Consider the following 20,269-nt stretch of genomic DNA (forward strand, 5'->3'; position numbering starts at 1 on the left):
GTGTGCTTGTGCGTGTGTCTGTGTGTATGCTTATCTACTTATTCTTGTATTTTAGATACAATACGCACTTGTATGAAATTTTGAGTTTTTTTAGTATTTTTGCTGTAAAACACAGCTGATGTGAAACACTTGCAAATGTTAATTCTGCAGCATTTCAAAGCATTAAGGAAAGAAACGAGACATATTTGTGTGTGTTGTGTAATAACGCTGACACTAAACATGTATAATAAACATGCATCTACACACGGGTGTAATACTCTACCATACAACAGTCCATATGTGTGTCTGAATGTGGCTTTTCTGTACGTGGAGTGTCTGGAAGTGCATGTTCATGCGTGTGCGCTCTGTGTTTTTGTGCGCGAGTGTGTCTGTAGCTGGTATAACTGGGTTTCCAATTAAGTTGAACCACAGGCTGGATCAATGCTAGTCCTCTGTGTGCAGGAATGAGAAGCCCTGGGCCCTCCGAGCATGCCCACGAATAATTTATCACTCACACTGGGCCCAGGCAGAGAGGAGGAGGGGGAGGAGGAGGAGAAGGACTGGCATGAGGAGAAGGAGACAGGGAGCGTGAGGACAAAGTGTCCAGCCCGGAGAGAGAACGGCAAAGATGGGCAATCGAGGAGACAGAAAGATGGAGGGGTGAAGAAAGCAAGAGAGAGCAAGACCCAGAGGAAAACAATGTCAGCTCTCGATCATTTAGAAGCATCACTCTCCACTATTTTTTTTTCTTCCAGTAAACAAGCATTGAAAATGAAATACTGTAGGGAGCACAAGCTATGTAATTCTTTTAACCATACTTTCAAATGCTGTAAGCTGGAAAGAGAGGAGAAAAGATAAATAGAGCCATTATTTTACTGTCAGTTTTCCAAAAATCTGTCACTTTCATGTTCCCACAATATAAAGGAAAGTCTTGTTGATTTGACTATATATTTTTGCATGATCAATCAATAATATTTTTATCTGGGTTATGACTTACATAATTTTACAAATTTAGCTTAACACATTGTAACTTGTAATGTTTTTTTATACTCCTCACACTCATAAACATGAATGTCATGGTAAATTTGGGCCTTTATTACTTTTTTAACTGTTCTTTTTTCAAAGGTAGAATTACTGTACAGTACAAATCTTTATGGATTTAAAAATGAATAACTGGGTTGGAAGATTATTTGGGATCTTCTTGAATCCACGCAGGGTCAAATTTATGCATGCATAGTCAAATACATCCAAACACACAAGGAGAATTATAGATGGAGTGGTCTTATGGAGCCATTTCTAAACAAAGGCTAATTCCAAGATCAAACAAGTAGAAATTATTCTGATTTGTTACCACTTTTCCCCAAAGTGGATCTGGAAGAAGACCTAAACTGTCACCCTCTGATGAGAGGAAATGAATTAGGATGTTAAGGAATGACTTAGGAACCACCGAGGCTCAAGCCTGCCATGAACTGGAAGCTGTTGGAGCAGCTTTGCATCCTGTGTGTGAGTTTTGCATCGCCATAGACTGAGAAGATACCAACCACCAAAGAAGCCCCTGGTCCAACACCAACATCTTCAAGCTGAAGTGAAATTCGCAGCTCCCTACACGGACAAGCCAAATGCCTTCTGGACAAAAATTTTGTGGTTAGATGAGACAAAGATTGAGCTATTTGACCACAGTGACAAGACAATTTTGGAGGAGTAAACGTGAGGCTTTCAAACCTGAGACCACTGTACCAACTATCAACCATGGTGGTGGTAGCATCATGCTCAGGCGCTAGCTTGCTTTCAGTACACTGCACAAAGTGTATGGAATAATAAAGGAGGAGGACTACGTCTAAAGTCCTCAACTTCACCTCAAATCAACAGCTAGACCAGGGCTGTCGAACTCCAGGCATCGAGGGCCGGTGTCCTGCAGCTTTTAGATGACACCCTGGGTCAACACACCTGAATCAAATGATTAGTTCATTACCAGGCCTCTGGAGAACTTCAAGACATGTTGAGGAGGTAATTTAGCCATTTAAATCAGCTATGTTGTATCAAGGACATGTCTAAAACCTGCAGGACATTAAAACTTAAACACAATAAAGTGTTCCAACAGGGCAATGATCTCTGGCAGACATCAAACCTGGTTTTAGGATGGATAAAGCAGGCTAACCTTGAGCTTCTGGCCTTCTCAAAACCCAACTTCAACCCTATTGAAATTTTGTGGAGCATGTTTAATAGCCTGGACCACGACAGGAAATCAACCAATTTAAATGAACTACACCAATCACTACTGAATTTCTTATATTAAAATGGCTTCTTTCTCTCCAATTAAATTGGCTTGTAAGTTTTTGTGTGATCCTGCTGACAAAGTCAGTCAAAGAAATGGCAATTATCAAGACCTCCACCTCTGTTTATGCCTTGGTGGAAGAATTATAGTTGAGACACATTCAAATTTTGGCCTCATTTTGACCTCTGATGAAAACTAATGGGTTCACAAATGTGTGCATCAAATCTGTCAGTATATTTAGGTAGTAATTCATCTATCCTAAACCACAAAAGTCAATCTGAAAAATGGTGCTCAGTGTAAGACATTAAATGGCTATCCACTCATTGGTGGTTGGGCTATTTCTCAATATAAACCTCAAATTGAAAACATGGCGAGTAGCCAAACATTAACCATTATCACCTCCATCTCTAAAGTAATAGGTTTCACTCCATCATGCATCACAGACGTATTTGCAGCTGGAAGAGACTGAAGCATTTGCATGCACCCTGATGCTCGCTTTACAGAAGCTCTGCATGTGCAATTTTCCTGTTCTTCTCTTTTTATGTTAACAGTAACTGAAGGAGAAATCACTAACAGTGGAGCTTGTTAGCCAGCAGGGTGTTATGTGCTGGTACAAGACGAGCAGCAGTTTAAACCTCACTGTCTCATCCCAGGCGGCACATCTTCTGCTTGGACACTTCGCATTAAGATCTGCAAAGCTACATCACAGCTCTAGTTGAAAAGCAGAAGAAACTAACACACATGCAGATATAGATTTGCAGAGAAGCACAGAGCCGCCCACATAAACAGGCAAATGCACATAACAGGAGCAAAGTGCACACACACACACACACACACACACACACACATTAATACAGACACATTTCACACAATATAAGAAACACAGTCTATCTTAACGACCCAAAAACATACGCACATGTATAAACATACAGAGAAACATATAAACGTAGATACAACACATCAACTGCTGAACACTTACACACATATATACACTGTCTCCACCCTGTGGAGTGTCAGAGTCCAATATTACCCCTGCCACTGTCTTTAGCTCGTCTCTATTAATCTCACAGTAGCGAGGCGTGGACTGGCAAGAAGCTCCACGTCGCTCTGTAATCTTCTCTTAATGTGCTGCACTCTAAGCCTAAGTGAACCCATTTGGAGTGACTGTGAGCAGACTGAGATTCCTCCCATGTTATCTGAACAAGTGTTACTAATGGGTTTATCAATTAGGCAAAGTCCAATAACTGCATGCCCGCAATCTCCTTTAAACACACTCCACTAATGTCGCCCTGAGTTCTGTGGTTAATGAGTACATGTGTACACGTGTGTGCTTGTATGATTGCAAGAACCATGACCAGTGCGTACGTATGTCTGTGTTTGTGTGATTTATACTTCTCTGTGTGCGCACGCGAGTGTTTACACCACATAAACAGATGAGCGGCTAATATGCTTAATATGCATATTTGGATCTTTGCATAACAAGTTGGGGAATTATACTGTTCAATGTGTGTTTGCACATAAATAAAATCCTTTTACGTATAAAATTGTATCAAAGATATCTCTGTCTCTGTATTCATTCCTTCCTTTTCTAGTGTATATTCAATATATATATATATATGCTCCCAGCTTTGAATATTGTATGTGCGATGTATGCATGCATATTTTCTAATGAATAAAATTGTGGGAAAAATATATGTATGTTGTTGTTTTAAAGGTGTTAATAGTTAATTTTGTTTTCTCGTTTCACAGAAATGTGATTAAAGTTAGTACACTGGTCATTATTTTTAGTCATGTAGAGGTGGCAATGTTGGTCTCTCAGTTAGTTACTCAGTTGGCTGGTTCAGACTGAAATATGAAAGGAACTATTTGGAAAAATAGTCAGGATTTTTTTTATATAGTCATCAGCCAGTTTTTCCTTTAGTCACACCATGAGGACATTTTTGTTTCTAAGCAAACAGTATTCGAAGCGATACATAAAGCGCGGTACGCACATTCATGTTCCACTCAGACTGAACAGACTAGAGCACTGAATGATCGCAAAAAGCATGGCAGCCCAGAAAACAGATTAAATCCTCTCTGTTGCAAAAACCTGTCAGTGACGTATGAATGAAATAAACCTAAGAATGAATGTGACTCGCATGTTAAACAGGCAGGCTATCTAAGGTATGGTCTATAAGGCCAATGAGTTTTATAAGCATGTTAATCCCACACATATCTTACAATATGTATAATAGCAGTATCGTCACATATAGGTCATAAAAAAACCACCTCCTGCTGTGTATGTATTTGTAAGAGGGCATAGATGACACTAACCTTCGCTGGTAGGCATTAACACCAGCGATATCATTGCTGAGGATTTGTGCGTGTGTGTGTGTGTGTGTGTGTGTGTGCGTCTGTGCATGTGGCACACTGGTTAAGTAAAGACCAATTAGAGTGAGTGGATTCACTTTTTTTATGTGCACCAATAAGAATACAGGCTGATTACCCCTTAACCCCCCACACAGAAGGTTAGATGTACTATTTGTCTTTTCAATTCAAAGGATACAGACAGAAAGAGAGAATACTGGAAAAGGGAAGAGAATAAAGTATTCTAAAAAATGATGAACATGATTTTCATGTCCAAAGTGAAACTGTTATATCGCAGCTGATTTGATACATAATAATCATTTATTTGTGGTCTTTACCATAAGAACAATGATTTTCTTCTGTCTAAGCAACATTTATAAAAAGCCAGCTTTTCAGAAATGTTATTATCCAAAGAGAATACACTAATAAAACAGCTGATTGAATGCAGTTATATTCCAGATGGATGCTATTATCAAAATTCCACATATGGCTATCATACATTAGGCAATATTAGCTGTAACTAATGTTTAGTCATTTTAAATGAAGTCAAAGAAATCACCCTCAGTTTTTTCTGTACTAAATGTAAATAATGCACATTGTGCTCTGATGAAGATTCATTTTCACTTTGGATAATACAAATGGCACATATATTTGCATGAATTTGCCATAAAGCACCTAGAGCAATGCATTGATGGCTAAACTGCCCAAAGAAATAGAAGTGCTTAAGAGATTTTATAAGTTCTTACTTGAGCAAAGGGAGCTACATGATAAAATTGATCTGATCTGATCTCAGAACAGGTATGACTCGGGTTAAAGAGGAGGCAATCCATCTTTCTAGACAGCCAAAATAGTCAACTTGAAATGGATGGACAGAAAGGTGGACAACTGCATGTCCAAACTAGGAGGTGGAATCACAGCAAAGCCCAATGTCCATCTCCTCGTGAGCAAATGGATAGACAGATTGATAAATGGACTGAGAGAAAACAGAGATAAAGTGACAGACATGGTGATAAAGTGAACAAACACAGACAGAAAGACTGACAAACAGGATGAGTGAAGAATTGATTTGGTCTCATGGTTCATTGGACAGCCGTCAAAATGGATGGAGGGAGACGGATGGCAAAACAGGCAGACAGGCCAACATAGACACTGACACCTCGACACAGGAACAAGTTGAAGGATATTCTGAAAGCACAGAAAGCAATCCATAGAAGCTTCTTTATATCAGCACTGAAGAGCGCATCACCACAATGCCAGCAGAAAATCTTCTGTATTGCCAGTCTTGCTTTTTTGACAGTCATGATCTATTTTTTGAAAAAAAAAATCACGACTACAGGAAAACAGAAACATTAATCAATCATTAGGAGTGCAGTTTCAAGACAATTATAGGTGGAGATAACAGAGTGATTGACAGGGGCATAGAATCATTATTAGGCAGCAGTAATGGGTAGATTTTGTATCAATAACCCTGTGTATATGTTCACAATGAGCCAATCTGCAAAAAAAGGTTTGAACTGATGGTATGTGTGTTAATAGTGGAGGTGACAGTTGAATCAAGGACATTCATCTGTGGCTAGACTTGCCTCATATTATAAAGACTGACTGCAATTGTAATAATTACTTCGCTAACTTAAACACATAGCAGTGTTAGCCATCTTATGTTAGAGCCTCCTTCATACTCTAAGAACTATGCATGTCTGTACCAGATTTCATGGAAATCTTATTCAGCACTAGTTGCGATATTTCAGTGTGGAGCACAGTGGTGTACCAACAGGCTAAACGCTTTTAATCAAACAGAATGTGTTTCCATAGCTGAGCAGCTGCATCCAAGCCTGACATCACCAAACGCAATGCAAAGCATCAGATGCAGTGGTGTAAAGGATGCCGCCACTGGACTCTAGGGCAGCGGAGATGTGGGCTCTGAAGTGACGATTCACACTTTTCTGGGTTTGGTGTTTGCCAGAAAAACCTTACTTGTGTGACTGCATTGTATCAAGTGCAGAGTTTGGTGGAGGGGGGATTATGGTGTGGGGTTGTTTTTCAGGAGCTTGGCTCAGCCCCTTAGTTCCAGTGAAAGGAACTCCTAATGCTTTGGCATATCAAGACAATTTTGATATTTCTTGCTCACAACTTATTGGCAACAGTTTGGAAATGGTCCCTTCCTGTTCCAACATGACTGCGCACCAGTGTACAAAGCAAGGTCCATAAAGACAAGGAGGAGCAAATGTGGTGTTGAAGAACTGACTGGATTGCACAGAGTCCTGACATCAAAACACCTTTGGGCATTCTCATGAAACATCCGTGTCTGACCTCACAAATGTGCCTCTGGGAAAATGGTCAAAATTCCCATAAACACACTCCTAAACCTTGTGGAAAGCCTTTCCAGAGAGTTGAAGTTGTTATAAAGGGTTGGTCAACATCCTATGGATGAAGAATGGGATGTGATGATGAGCAAATACTGTTGGCAATATAGTGTAAATACACATTACATACAAATTGTCTGCATATACTAAGGCACAGGGAGTTGTGGATGCTATACATTAGACAGGTTGTATCTGATTAATGAAGATAAGATAAAAATACTCTTGAACGTGCAAAAGTGAGTATAGCAGAATATATGAATGTGTGCGTCTGAGGGGAGAAAGAGTGAGACACAGAAAGAGCAAGTGTGAGAAAGAGAGCAAGAAAGATATACAGAGAGAGTGAGAGAGAGGACCCAGCTCCATAAAGACGTGAGCAGAATGCAGTTGGTCTGAGCAAGAGAGGTGATATATAGTTTAGTCAGTAGCAGCGGGTCACGACAAAGCCTTTAACAGTAATGTCCTGGGAGTCGTCTCGCCCAGGGGACCCGCGCTCCATTTTACAGCCAAGCGACTGAGACTGAGAACGCTGCAGCATGACAGCTGGAGCAGTAAAGCCGGCCTCTAGTACCATCTATAACATGAAGGAGGCGTAGACGCCGCCGATACCACTACAAAACACCAGGCTCGAGGCCACACCGACAGCTGGCGAGTTAGGAGGGATGAAGAAAAAGGGGGCTTGGGAAATTGTAGGAAGTGGCAGGCAAGACAAAGGAGTGAGAAGAAGAAAAAAGAGTGAGGAGATAAATTTGCAGATTCAGACAAAGGCAAAAAACAAATGCGTAGGAGAAAATAATGATCTACATCAAAGGAGGGACCAAAAAAACAAATAGAGGAAAAGGAAAAGAGCAAGGGGGGAAAAAAGGTAGGAAAGGATCAGAGGTGTAGAATTTTAATGTAGAAAAACAAAACAGAACTCTGTTTATATCTGTTTATATGTTTCTTTTAGTCATAAAATCCTCCACTAAATGACTTGATGAATTGTTAAAATCATTAATACGAAAGAAAGAAATAACCCTGGCCTTTTTTTCAAGTTTTGAACTGTTAGATGATACAAACAGGCATTTTGAAAACATAAAGTTGGATTTCCGAAAATTTAAAACTTTCTGATATTTTATAGAAAAGCGATTCCATTATAATAGAAATAATGACTAGCAAAATAAATGAAAAGAAGAAAAAAACTGCTTGGTTGACGTAATGCTAAAAGTTTCACCTAGCTGCACCAAACTTTAGCAATAATGATCCTGTGTTTTTATTTTAGGATATTATGCACAAGGTCTTGAGTCAACTAGAGACCATCTGGTGGTCACACCAACAACAATTTTTACTCCAGTACTCAGCAGTTGTGAGTATAGGACCAACCTATTTTCAAACTCGGACTTTGGTTTTACCTTAAATGCAAATACTGTAAAGTTTCACAACAGCATCTTCCAAGTCAGTGATGCTATTACGCTGACAAAAGCTGACAGAGCTAAACAGCTGCCACAGCACTTACTACCTGTTCTCGAGATATTTCCCACTACGGTAGGTGCCATGGTGACACACAAATACAGATAGAGACTGTCTACACTATAGCGAGTGTCAAGACAACAATACTGGCTTTGTGAGATTTCCAAATGGTAAAGCAGTGCAGTGCCTCATACTAACATCAGCCGGCTAGCATATCTGCAAGGGCAATGTTTACATAAGCAAAAAATCCTAGTGTTAGCATTTGCTAATTAGCAGTGGACTTCAAGTAAAGGTGAGGTTGTTAACAATGCCTTTATTCATATTGAACATACAGACTGGCCTTGCCCTGGTAAATCAGCATTCAGTTAAAATTTAAGGAGGTCCAGTCAGAGAAAATATATTTGAAAGCAGTCTAACAGTTGAATGTCTTGGTCCAATAAACAACTGGTTTTAAAATAAAACAAATAAAGTAGGGTTCAACAGTAGCGCTGCTATTAGTAAAATATTAAAGTAATAATAAAATGTTCTTTCCCTATTTTGAGTAAAATAATGTTTACAAGCAAAAAATAAAAATAACAGAGTTTTTGAACAATTAGTTTTCAGAGAAACCTCTTGTTGCTCCCTGTTTCCCTGACTTACTTCTTCTGACTTCTGTATCTCCTCTCTGGAGTTTTCTGTTTTCACACATGCTCTGAATAAATGATTTGATTGGCTGAGTAGCATCATGTGGGATAAGTTAGAATGTACGCGATTGGTCTGTGTATTTTCTATGTACATACCTTGACCCTTGTTAAAGCTGCACAGTTTAAAATAACCATACCGTAAATAAATATAAACAATTTGTCAAAATGTTCTAGAATCGCAAAGAAGAGCATCTGGGTCTTGACCGTGGTCTGCCTGTAGGTAACCTGAGCTATCGATGAACGAATCAGCAGTGAACATGTGACCTGCAGGGGGTGCTAAATGAAAGATCTGATGATCGCGGGTGTTATTAGGATTCACTACATAGGCAGCACAAAATTCATCCTACATAAATGAACATGATACGAAATTCAATTTTATATCATTATTTGAGTGTAGAGTAAGTACGAAGAAAAAAAACTCACTTTACTTCTAAGGCAAGAGCCAGAATCGCTGCAGCAATCGGAGCAGCACTGGATGTTCCTGGAAAGTGTGTGACACATCCATCACCAATGTTGGTCACAGTCACCTGGAGGAATCACAAAGGAACTAATTTTACATGATATATTATATTACATATACCAGTATATATGCTGTAAAGGGGAGGTGCATGTGAGCTGTTTGCAGCTAATTAAACCAATATTGGTTCCACACTATAGCAGCTACTGTGTCAACAGCGGTTCTTCTGTCATTAGAACACGTCAACACAATTTAACAGTAACAAAACAACTGCATTCTGGTCTAACCACCTTCTAATGTGAGGTGGTAAAGGGCAGACCTCCCCGCAGACAAGGGTGATATCACACTGATAAAATTGGCCTTTCTGTTTCTGTAGCCCTAGAGCTGGCGCTGGATTTGTTCCTGGCTTTTCAGTGTTACCTCCGCCATCAACACCTCTGCTTCTTCCTCTCTCTTTCTCAGCCACTACAGCCACGCTTTACCTCCAATTAACACTCGTTGGCTCCTGTGTGTCTGCGTGTGTGTGCCCAGCAGTCACCTAGGTCATTTGGCAAGTCTCTATAAATACCACACCAGTGGCTGCTCTTTAACAGGCTTCTTACAGCTCACAGGAGCCAAAGATCAGGGCTGCTGGCACTGATGTGCACACATACACATACTGTATATACACTCATTAATGATAAATACTGTTGTTAGATGTGTTGGGAGGTACACACACACTAACCAAAGGTAATGAGCTTCCCACGCTGGTCCCTGTCAGAGTGACGGCCATCACTCCAGGGCAGGGCTCTCCAAAGAAGGCGGGCTTCCCAGTTTGAGTGACGGCGCCGATGGCAATGTTGTAGATGGAGTTAACATATCCATCTGCACCGCAGTGGTCATGCTGCATTCCACCATTACCTGCCGCCCACACGTAGATGCTGCCCTTCCCACCTCGGCCCTGAGAAAACAAACAGTGGGATGTCAAAGAGAACGAAAAAAAGAAAGATCTCACATACTAACAAAAAACTGTATTTATATCTAAAACAAACGTTGTCAACAAAAGTTTTATGGGAAAAGCTGTTATTGTTTTATGTGTACAACATATTTAAGTCTTTTATAAAATATCTTTTAAGCTGTTTGCTTTGTAGCTATTTTGATGATTTTTTTTTAAACTGTCATTTGCATGAATTACTGCAACAAACTTTCCCTTAAATTCTAGCACTGAAAGTTAAAGTACAATGCAAGCTTTACAATAACATACTGTTACTCCAGCTATGTGGTAGTAGTACTGTTTTTATTGTTCCTATCATAATGTAACATAAACAGTTTGTTCCTGTAAAATGTATTATCATTTTATATGTATAAAAACCCATGTACCCTGCATTCAGACTGCAGTCTTTCTTGCACATTTTTATATACATGGTAAAGGGAATACTGTATTCACACCACACTCAGATGATGAAACTAGCCAGATGTGATAAATTGCTACAACAGTCTACAAGAGTCATAGGAGCCCATTGCTGGCTTATGCTAGCTTAGCTTTTTGTGAAAAGTTGTTCTCAAAAAATGCACTGCAAAAAATTTTTTCCCAAAGTTTCCCAACAACTAAAGGAAGAAACCGAGATTCTTTCAGTTCTCAAGAGAAGGCAGCAGCAGGGAGAATTTCATGGTTTGATCCAGAATTTGAAGCTGTATCCTGATTGCATTCATACATATTTCAGGATGTCAGGTGGGACAGTTTGAGGTCTTGTTGCCGGAGTTGGGACCACATCTGAGGAGTCAGAGAAATCATTCCAGAGAGCCAATTGACCCAGAGCAGTGTCAAGCTGTGTGCCTAAGTTAAAACTAGAGATGGACCGATCTGATATTACGTATCGGTATCGGTCCGATAGTGACGTAAATTACTGGATCGGATATCGGCGAGAAATAAAAAATGTAATCCGATCCATTAAATATCAAAAAAGCAGCTCACAAAACTTGCGACACGGCGTAACTCGGCTCATAACCGTAGCACGTTGCAGCAGTATGCCTCATGTGATAGAGCGGCTGTGTGTATTTGTAGCCTCGCTACCAAACCAGCATTTAATCTCCGAGGAAGTTATCCCAGAGAGAAGTAAAGCAAGTCTGCAAGTTCATCTCTGAATGTTTGTAAAGCATTCCCGCATTAAGCTTAACAACCAATATATGGAGCAACTGCCTCTCTCTCTCTCTCTCTCTCCCTCTCCTGCCCCTACTTCAATCGTGAAACTGCTTAACGATCAGCTGATCGGCTTTTTTGTGCAGTCCGTCTCTCTTCTTTGTTTTTGGCCCACTTTGCACCAGAAAGAGGAAACCAGCGGCTGAACAACAGCAGCACGTTTAAGCTTGATAAGCTGTTGTTAGAATTTATTTAATATTACTTTCTACACCAGGATCCTTTTCTACTTAGCTGACGGCTGGTAACTGTGCAGGGGCGGATCTAGCAAAGTTTAGCCAGGGGGGCCGATAGGGCATGAACAGGGAAAAGGGGCACAAAGACATACTTTTCTTTCTTATTCTCATTTAAAATGTCTAGCTTTTAATAAATAATTATCTGAATCTTACACCCAAAGTTTTAATCTGATGTAAAATGTATAGAAGTCCATTACTGTATATAGTAACTGTTAAGTCTAATATACCCTAGTAAGCTATAGTACTTTTTCCTTTGGGAAGGTACCATCTGTGCAGTCTGCAATTCTGTTGAAGAAAGATGTTGAATCTATTTAATTATTCTTGAAAAATAATTTATTTCTGTGCATTTTTTTTCGCCTGCATCAAATTAAAGTTGATTACATCGATTAAGCATCATGAGGTGGAGGGTGGGGGTGGTTCCCCTATTTTTTTTTTTTTTGCTGGGAATTTGCAACCCTATTAGTTAGGTTGCTTAATATTTCTGCTAAGTACTCTTTAAAATACCAGAATAGGGAGGATGGAGTAGGTTTAAGTTTATTAGATTGATCAGTGTTGCTGAACTATGAAATATTTTGGGCGCAGTGTATTTTTTACATACAGGTATAACAGAATAGCTTTAGTGTTATTGTTTATTTAAACTTGAGTATGAACTTATACAAAATGCAGCAAGATATTAAAAAAACAGTTTTATTGATTAAAAAAAACACTATATCGGATTCATATCGGTATCGGCAGATATCCAAATTTATGATATCGGTATCGGACATAAAAAAGTGGTATCGTGCCATCTCTAGTTAAAACAATAATATTTTACTATTTTTATATTCAGTACTGGTGCAAAATTTGAGCTATGAGTGCACTTCTGTTTTTCCAGCTGTGAAAAATCTGAGAAATCAAGCTTGGTTTGAAAAAATAAATGCCGCAGATTCATTCAGCAAACTCACGTAGTCGAAATGTTCTCACAAAACTTTACGTGTCTGGTGTTTAAAGGGCTTAGCAGAACCCAGTGTAAGGAAAATACCATCACATTATAATGAGATTATGTGCTCCTTACTGCCCAACTGTCCATGGTCCAACCCACATGGTCCTTTGAGTTGCTACATTTTATGTCTTCTTTTTGGTGTTGTCGCATCCTGTGCTAAATTTAGGTTTTTTAATGCAACATGTGCCTCATGAGGTGACTAAATTTTTTCCTCAAATACTATTTTTTCCTCAAAGACATCAGCACTTGAACTTTCACAAAGGACGGTGTAAGGAGCAGTTCTCACAGGGCATCACCAAGACCAAAACAACTCAAAGCTGAAGCAGTGAAGAATAAATTAAGAAATATCTTTTCTGTGGTGTCCACTTGATTTTGAAAGCTAATACACCACTGAAAATCAGGCTCATTAACTTGTGAAAAAAAATGCTGAAACTGAGGGGCAGCTAGTAATTTAGGGGGCATATTAAGTCGTTCTTTTTTTAGAAAGAGCTTGTGGAAAAGGGGAAACATTTGAAACAAAAGGCCTCATCCAGATTCAAACCAGGAAGTTACCATTATCATCCTTAACCCCTAGTTTGCTAAAAGAGCACACTTTTACTCCAATGTTGTCTTCAGAGGATGAAAATCCTTTTTAAGAACTCAAAAAAATTACACCTAAACCTGAGGAACCAGGATTAAAGTTACTCACGTATGCTTGAAAACCAGTAAGCAAACTGTATTTCCAAAGTCAAGAATGAAGTTGTGCTTAAATTCTGTTCTTCGATCTTGGTTTATGGCACCAAAAGAACTGTAGTGCAGCAGCTGTATACACATTTCTTGTGCTGTTTATTGAAGCTTAAAACTAAGACTTGTGTAAATAAATCCCTTACTGTCTTAGAAATGAGACTTACTGCTGAAGAGAATAACATTTCAGCTAAATTATGAATTGGTGATACTGGACATTCACGTTGTTGCCTTGGTGACAGGTACTTTGGATTTTCAATTTCATTCAAAGGAAATATAATTAAAAGCAGTTTTCTACTTTTGCCATGTGTTTTAGTTTTTCCAGAGCGGTAAAGAAGTAGCCAAAAAGAGAAAACCAGAGCACATGGAAGGTGTGAACAGAAACACAGAATCTTATAACAGCAGTTTGACTGAGAGAATAGAAGATTTAGCTTCTAGTGCTATAAAAAGGCGTAAAGCCAGTGGGCAAATATCTTAAACCTGCATTATTATTCATTGCCACCAGGGGGGCAAAACCTGTGGTTTGGTCCCATGGAAATCTATGGAAAACCAACTCTCTGTCCTGATCTCTATAAGCACTTTCCCGATTAGTTTATGGGTTATGGGCTCCTAAATTTGGGTTATCTACATATTAGAAAGGAGAATTGTCCAGGGTATGATATGTCAGTCACAAGTCATTAGCCAATGAGAGTGCAGCTTCACAGTCACCATGCTTGTCATGTCTGGTTTCAAAATACCAAGATGGTGACTGTAAAAATGCTCATCTGAAGGCTTCAAAACTGGATGTTACAAACCAGCGGGCAACGCCACGATGGCTACATCCGTCTTTCTTTAAGTTTAAATTATGTCCCTGTGAATGCCAGGAAGAACACGGACTGGTGTTATTCTAGTCATCTGTCATTAGTTTCAATGTTGTGGCTGATCAGTGTATTTTTTGTGTGGGAGTTTCCTGCAATATTCATCTAAAAAAACACAAAACAAATAGAAACTTTCACTCTATTTTTGGAGCAGTCTGACTATGTGGCAAAAGTAGCAGCTTGACTTTGTTACAGTACATGTCATGAACGTACTCTCCGTAAGATATAAATAAATAAGGAAATGAGGATTTAAATCTGGCTAGGAAATCTGAACACTCGACATTTTGTCCTTCCAATCCCAGCTCCACTGACAGTGTGACTGTCGGCTTTACATCTGACAGACAACAGTGTGAACTTAGAGATGAAAGCTGTGCCTTGTGAGCTCCTAGCCGGAGGGCTTGCTCTGTCAGGCTCTGCGGCCCGTCCATCTCGGCCCCGTCGTCCCTCGGGCCCCAACTGCAGACGTAGATGTCGATGAAGTGGATGTTGAAGGTCAGAGCTGTGGCCTCCATGGCATCCGTCACAGAGCCATCCAACAAACGGATACCTGGTCACATCGAAAAGGTCACAGAGATCAGAGTTTGGAGGAAGGCTTGTGCAAAATGAGAAAAAGGACATAGAAAATAAAACAAACTATAGCTATATCTCATCCCCTCACTGTCGCTATATTTACATTCCTCTGCATTTGCTGATTGATCTTTCTGACCACCATTATAAACTGAATAAAATGATTAACATGTGTCTTAAAAGAAGTTACTTCATCAGTTTAACCGTGAAATAAGAGTTTGTGCAGCTTTCAGTACTTGCAGCGCAACTGAGTCTGCAGCAGCCATGCAGTGTTATAATGTAATGTCAGTGGACAGAGAAGCTACAGTGAGAGTGAGATGAGCTAAGTATTTTTCTTCCATTTGCCCCAAGGGACCCTGGGGGTGTCACTCCAAGTTAGCATGCTATCAAAGCTGAGAAAAGCAGCCAAAAATATCCCAGTATATACAACCTACAGGGTGAAATTATGGATTGCTTCACTTTACCCAACATTCGGTCAATCTGCTACTGGAAAGTGGACTGAAGTTCAGGCTGCAGCAGCTTTCATCAAGAAGCAAAACCACATGGCAAGGCAATGGAGTGGACAGGAGCCAAAAGCAGGAAGAGATGCCTCTAACGCCAACAGAGTGTCAGCACTGCACAGGTTATCAACTGTTTTAAGATCGCAAAACTGGAGCACATTTATGTGGGGGTAGGTCTCATTTAGGACTGCAATCACTGATATATTTTTTTACCTACCATTTAAATAGTGTATCATAACAATTTAAGCTGATGTGGTCCCTCCCACATCCAACAGATAAAGACTCACATTAATATTTATGCACATCTTGAATCTAAATCCAGTATTGACCATCTTTTTAGTTCCTGCATGTCTCACTTTTAGCAAGTAAATACTCACCAGCTAATCTCTATTTGTGTGAAAAAACATAATTAATCTTTTCTTTTTTTTTACTGAGAATGGCAGCTTTCAAAAATAAGTATGAATTGTATTCAACTATTTGATAATGGGTTAAGAAGATTAATGGATGGATGGATGGATGGATGGATGGATGGATGGATGGATGGATGGATGGATGGATGGATGGATGGATGAATGGATGGATGGGGATTTGAAAATAAATGTCATGTTTGAAATAATACTTCAAATAATCTCTCTCCTATCATGTTGGTCATCACAGCTACTGTCTACCTGTGATGTAATTAAATTTGGAGAACTCAAATCCCTAATATGGCCAGCTGAAGTGACAGGGTCAGACATCCTGAAAGAAAGCGATAGAGACAAATTTTAATTGCATTAAATGTGTGATTTTTTTCAGTGTCAAAAACCTCTTTTTGATTTGCAGTAGAAACTATACAGTAATTAATCCAAACCACAAGTCAGATGTGCATTTAGGTTTCTGCTGCTTGTTGCATAAATTCTAAACAGTGGATGTGTCCTTTGTAATTGTAGCTTGACAACATCACTCCAATTAGAGACTGTGGATGGAACAAAAGACTGCTGTCATTAGATGGCAGCGAGTAGAGACAGTGGAGTAAAGGAAGGTTTACAGAAAAAAAAGTCTCTTTCTTATTTATTAGACCTGGCTAGCATTAAAGACACAAATGCAGCACTTTTATTTGCAACTTAATAATAAATCATGTGAGTTGTTTTTTTACATTAAATGGAGTCTGCTTCTGTGCTGAGATGTTAATATGCTCAAGAGCTGGGATATCTGACGAAGCAACTTTTCAGAATTAGATCGTTGGAGAGGCATAGCCAAGAACCACATGTATTTAACTTAGCATCTATTATTGCATGTACAGTTAGTTTACATGAAAAATACATGTTTTCAGATGGAATAATGCACATTTTTTAAGGTTTTGAAAAGTTTGTGTGGTGACTGTGAAGAAAGATAAGACCACAAATCGTCAATACAAAAACTACAAACAGAGGCAAAGAACTTCACTTAGTCAACTGTGTGACAGCTCAAGTCTCAACATGCATCTTTCATGCAGGTCTTGCCCCTTCGTCTCCTGTGTGCCATACAGACTGTTTATGAGTCAGAATAAAATGGAACCAACAAGGCAAAATTGAATCTAACTGTGGGAAGAAATTCGTGCTCTCGCTCCGTCAAACTGTTTTTCTTTCCCTCTCTTTTTTGCATGAGACGCTCATCTGGCTGTGACAAACGAGGACGGGTCAGAGATTAAAGATCACAGAGCAGAGTTCAAATGCCAGAGTTCAACTGAGGGATTCCTCTTCTCATTTTCTCTATTTCGTGCTGATGCCATCGCTGCATTAAACTCAGTTTGAGTCACTTAGGATCTGAGAGCTGCAGGAAGTGTTCTTATTCAAACACATTATGTACTCCTCATTAACTTGTGGGTTACAGCACTCTTGGTAAACCCTGTAAAAATCTTTGATTTCACAATGGGAAAATGGGCGATCTTATGTATTCAGTTCATTCATCCTTTTCCGATGTTACTACCAACACTAAAAAAGCCATTACACTAAAAAATGAGCTGTTAAATAGGGTCAACATGCCTGAATAGCAGCCAGTCAATATGTAGTTACCTGTATTCACACAAACCTAAAGCCATGTTCACTGTAAATATATACACAGGCGTTGAAAATTCATACCAACAAGGAAAACTTCACTGTGAAAATTTGGCACGATTTCCTGTGATTTTCTGCCACATTTTACAGTGTTTCTGCTTATAGCTCGACATTTTATTTTCCACCTAAACCAAACATAAAATCAACTGTTTTACAGAGACATCTGGAAATGATGCTGAGTAAAATGGCAGAAAAATGCATTTTTCTTTTCTCTCAAAAATAATTCAGCATGTGGATGTGGGAGTGGTATTTTGGTTTTTGGAATATTTGTTACTTTCGAATTTCTGCCGGTAAAGGTGAGTTTGAATTATTTATCATTTTATAATAAAGTAAGTGAGACCTTGTAAAGTTAGAGCAGGTGTATTATGCATGCAGGGCTTTTCCTCCAAAGAGGTTTTAACCACAGGCAAAGAAAAATCACAGCATTGTGCTAAAATTATTTCGGTTCCCTTTCCTCTTTTTTTGGTAAAAACCAGAGTTTCATAATTGGTCAGAAATGAATAGATTTCTGCTAGATAAGGTGCTGGCCCTACTGTCAATCCTCAAAGGTATACTGAGCACCACTAAAAACCCTTTTTTCTGTCTTTACCAATAGAGCTGCACAGCTGTCCTAAAGTCACAAAGCATGCATTTTTCATCAAGTAAATTAATAATAATAATATAGGACCAATGTAGTATAACAAGTGTTTTAAAAACTGCTTCTTATGCCATGTCCTCGTTTTGGCCAGTGCAGCACACCCACAATGCACTGCCTCCTACGGTCTTTTTAAGGCTGTATTGTTTTCCTCACCTCCAATCCTGGCATTGAAGGCGATGCCCACACCACAGTAGGAGTTGTTGGCCTCCATGGCAACTTCCCCTGCACAATGGGTACCGTGACTGAGACAGAGGGGGAATAAGATGTTAGCCACATACAGAGACTAAATAAGCTGAGATGAGTGTTTTCTTTTTGGGGGGTGTTTTAACCTGAGCACACGCAGTAAATATGGCATCTCCTCAATATGATTGGTGCAAATTGTCAGAAAAGAACACTAAGATACTAGAAGTCTCACCTCCAATAATCAAAGCATGAAAAACACAGGTAATACGTTGTAGGTTGACACCAGACACGTGCAACAATTCAGTTTTGAAATCTTAAATTAGCAAAAAAAGAAATTGACCTTGATATCATGTCTTGAGCTACAGCTAATCAGTTAAGCTTTTTCATGAAATGACAGCAGCAGGCTTCCAGTGTAACATGATAGATCTCTGATTTCAGACAGGCGAACTCAAGATTCTCACATTTTAACCAACGGCCACTGATTCTTTCTCTCTGAGAGGACAGCTGTCGCTTGTTGCAGCCAGTTAAGCTAGTTTTAGGTCCAAGAATTGGCTCGGTTGCTTAGCTTGCATGTTTGCGTCTCACGTTAGGGCCACTACACACGATGTTTGATCAGTTTCCTGGTTTTGGAAGGGAGAAATATATGGATCGCATATCTGGTGGAAAGAGTAAAAGGACAGGAGTCATCACCTATTCTCCTCATTTCTGACAGGCATGGGATCGTGAGACAGACCGTGTGATGCACGCAGGTCAAAACTGGCACGGGCCTCCTGGAAAAGCGAGACAGAAAACAAATGCAGAGTAGTGTACGACAGCATAACCCTCAACACAAAACATCAGGATGACATGACAGGAAATGAAGCAATCCCATAAAAAACTCTCGATAGTGGCACTTGAATTAGACTGTCAACATTTTTCTTCTGACTGACGGCAATCACTGTCACTGAGGAGATGCTGCTGCGTGTCTGTGTGGTTTATGTGTGTGTGTGTCATAAAAGTGAACATGTTTGAATGACTTGTTTGCCAGTGTATATAGGCATAACGGGAGGAGGATGTCTTGGCAGCAGACTGTACAAGAGCAATTATGTATCTCCCTCTCTCTCTCTGCAGCCAGGCTTATCCATGCCAGACAATCTGCTGTGACAAAGTACAAGTTGGCCTGCACGCTTCAAACTGCCTATAGGATTATAAATGACAAGGCAGGAGCAAACAACGCTGCCACTTCACATATGCTTTATGGCCAGCCAGTGTAACACCAGCCTCACAGCTTTATAACTATATGAAACTTTTATAGTCTCATCTTTTAACAAATAGAGAAGCAACGCTAGCTAAGAGCAAAGCCTCTAAGATAATGCTCAAATTCATTTAAGGCACATTGATTTTGAGTTTACTCACAAAGTTTTTCTTTAGGTCCTTGTTTGTGTGATCTAAACCTGGAAAAGAAAACAGAAAAAATATGATGGATTTAGTTTTGCATGTAATTTTTCTGGTTAAAAGTGTATTTCTTATATTGGATCAGCACAGACCTCAATTTCTCAGTCAGTCAATATCGTGGTACTTACAGTCATGTCAAAAAGAAAGTGCGCCCTTTGTCAATACTAAGGATTTACATATGTAAACACGACGTTCATCTGTGGTGATGTACATCTTCTCATTTATTTTCATTTATCTCATTTATTTATTTAACAAAAGGCTTTGCAGGCATTTGTTTTTCTACAAAGCTCTCTTAAGGTCCTGCCACAACATTTCAATCAGGTTGAGCTCTGGACTTTGACTGGGCCATT

General features: G+C 39.4%; 1 protein-coding gene across 3 annotated transcripts in view; it reads right to left on the reverse strand.

Moving 5' to 3' along the window:
- The window catches only part of LOC116320619 (furin-like protease kpc-1), a 200,068-nt gene that overhangs the window by 61,139 nt on the left and 118,660 nt on the right, over positions 1–20,269 (reverse strand). For all 3 annotated transcript variants that reach the window (XM_039619940.1, XM_039619938.1, XM_039619939.1), the window contains exons 7-12: positions 19,881–19,918; positions 19,176–19,255; positions 18,456–18,544; positions 14,898–15,070; positions 10,274–10,489; positions 9,516–9,619 (exon numbers count right to left, since the gene is read on the reverse strand). In XM_039619940.1, the coding sequence (XP_039475874.1) occupies positions 9,516–9,619; positions 10,274–10,489; positions 14,898–15,070; positions 18,456–18,544; positions 19,176–19,255; positions 19,881–19,918 (700 nt within the window). The remainder of the gene's footprint in view (positions 1–9,515; positions 9,620–10,273; positions 10,490–14,897; positions 15,071–18,455; positions 18,545–19,175; positions 19,256–19,880; positions 19,919–20,269) is intronic.

Source organism: Oreochromis aureus, linkage group 11 (assembly GCF_013358895.1).
Source record: "Oreochromis aureus strain Israel breed Guangdong linkage group 11, ZZ_aureus, whole genome shotgun sequence".
In the NCBI taxonomy this organism is placed as follows: Eukaryota; Metazoa; Chordata; class Actinopteri; order Cichliformes; family Cichlidae; genus Oreochromis; species Oreochromis aureus.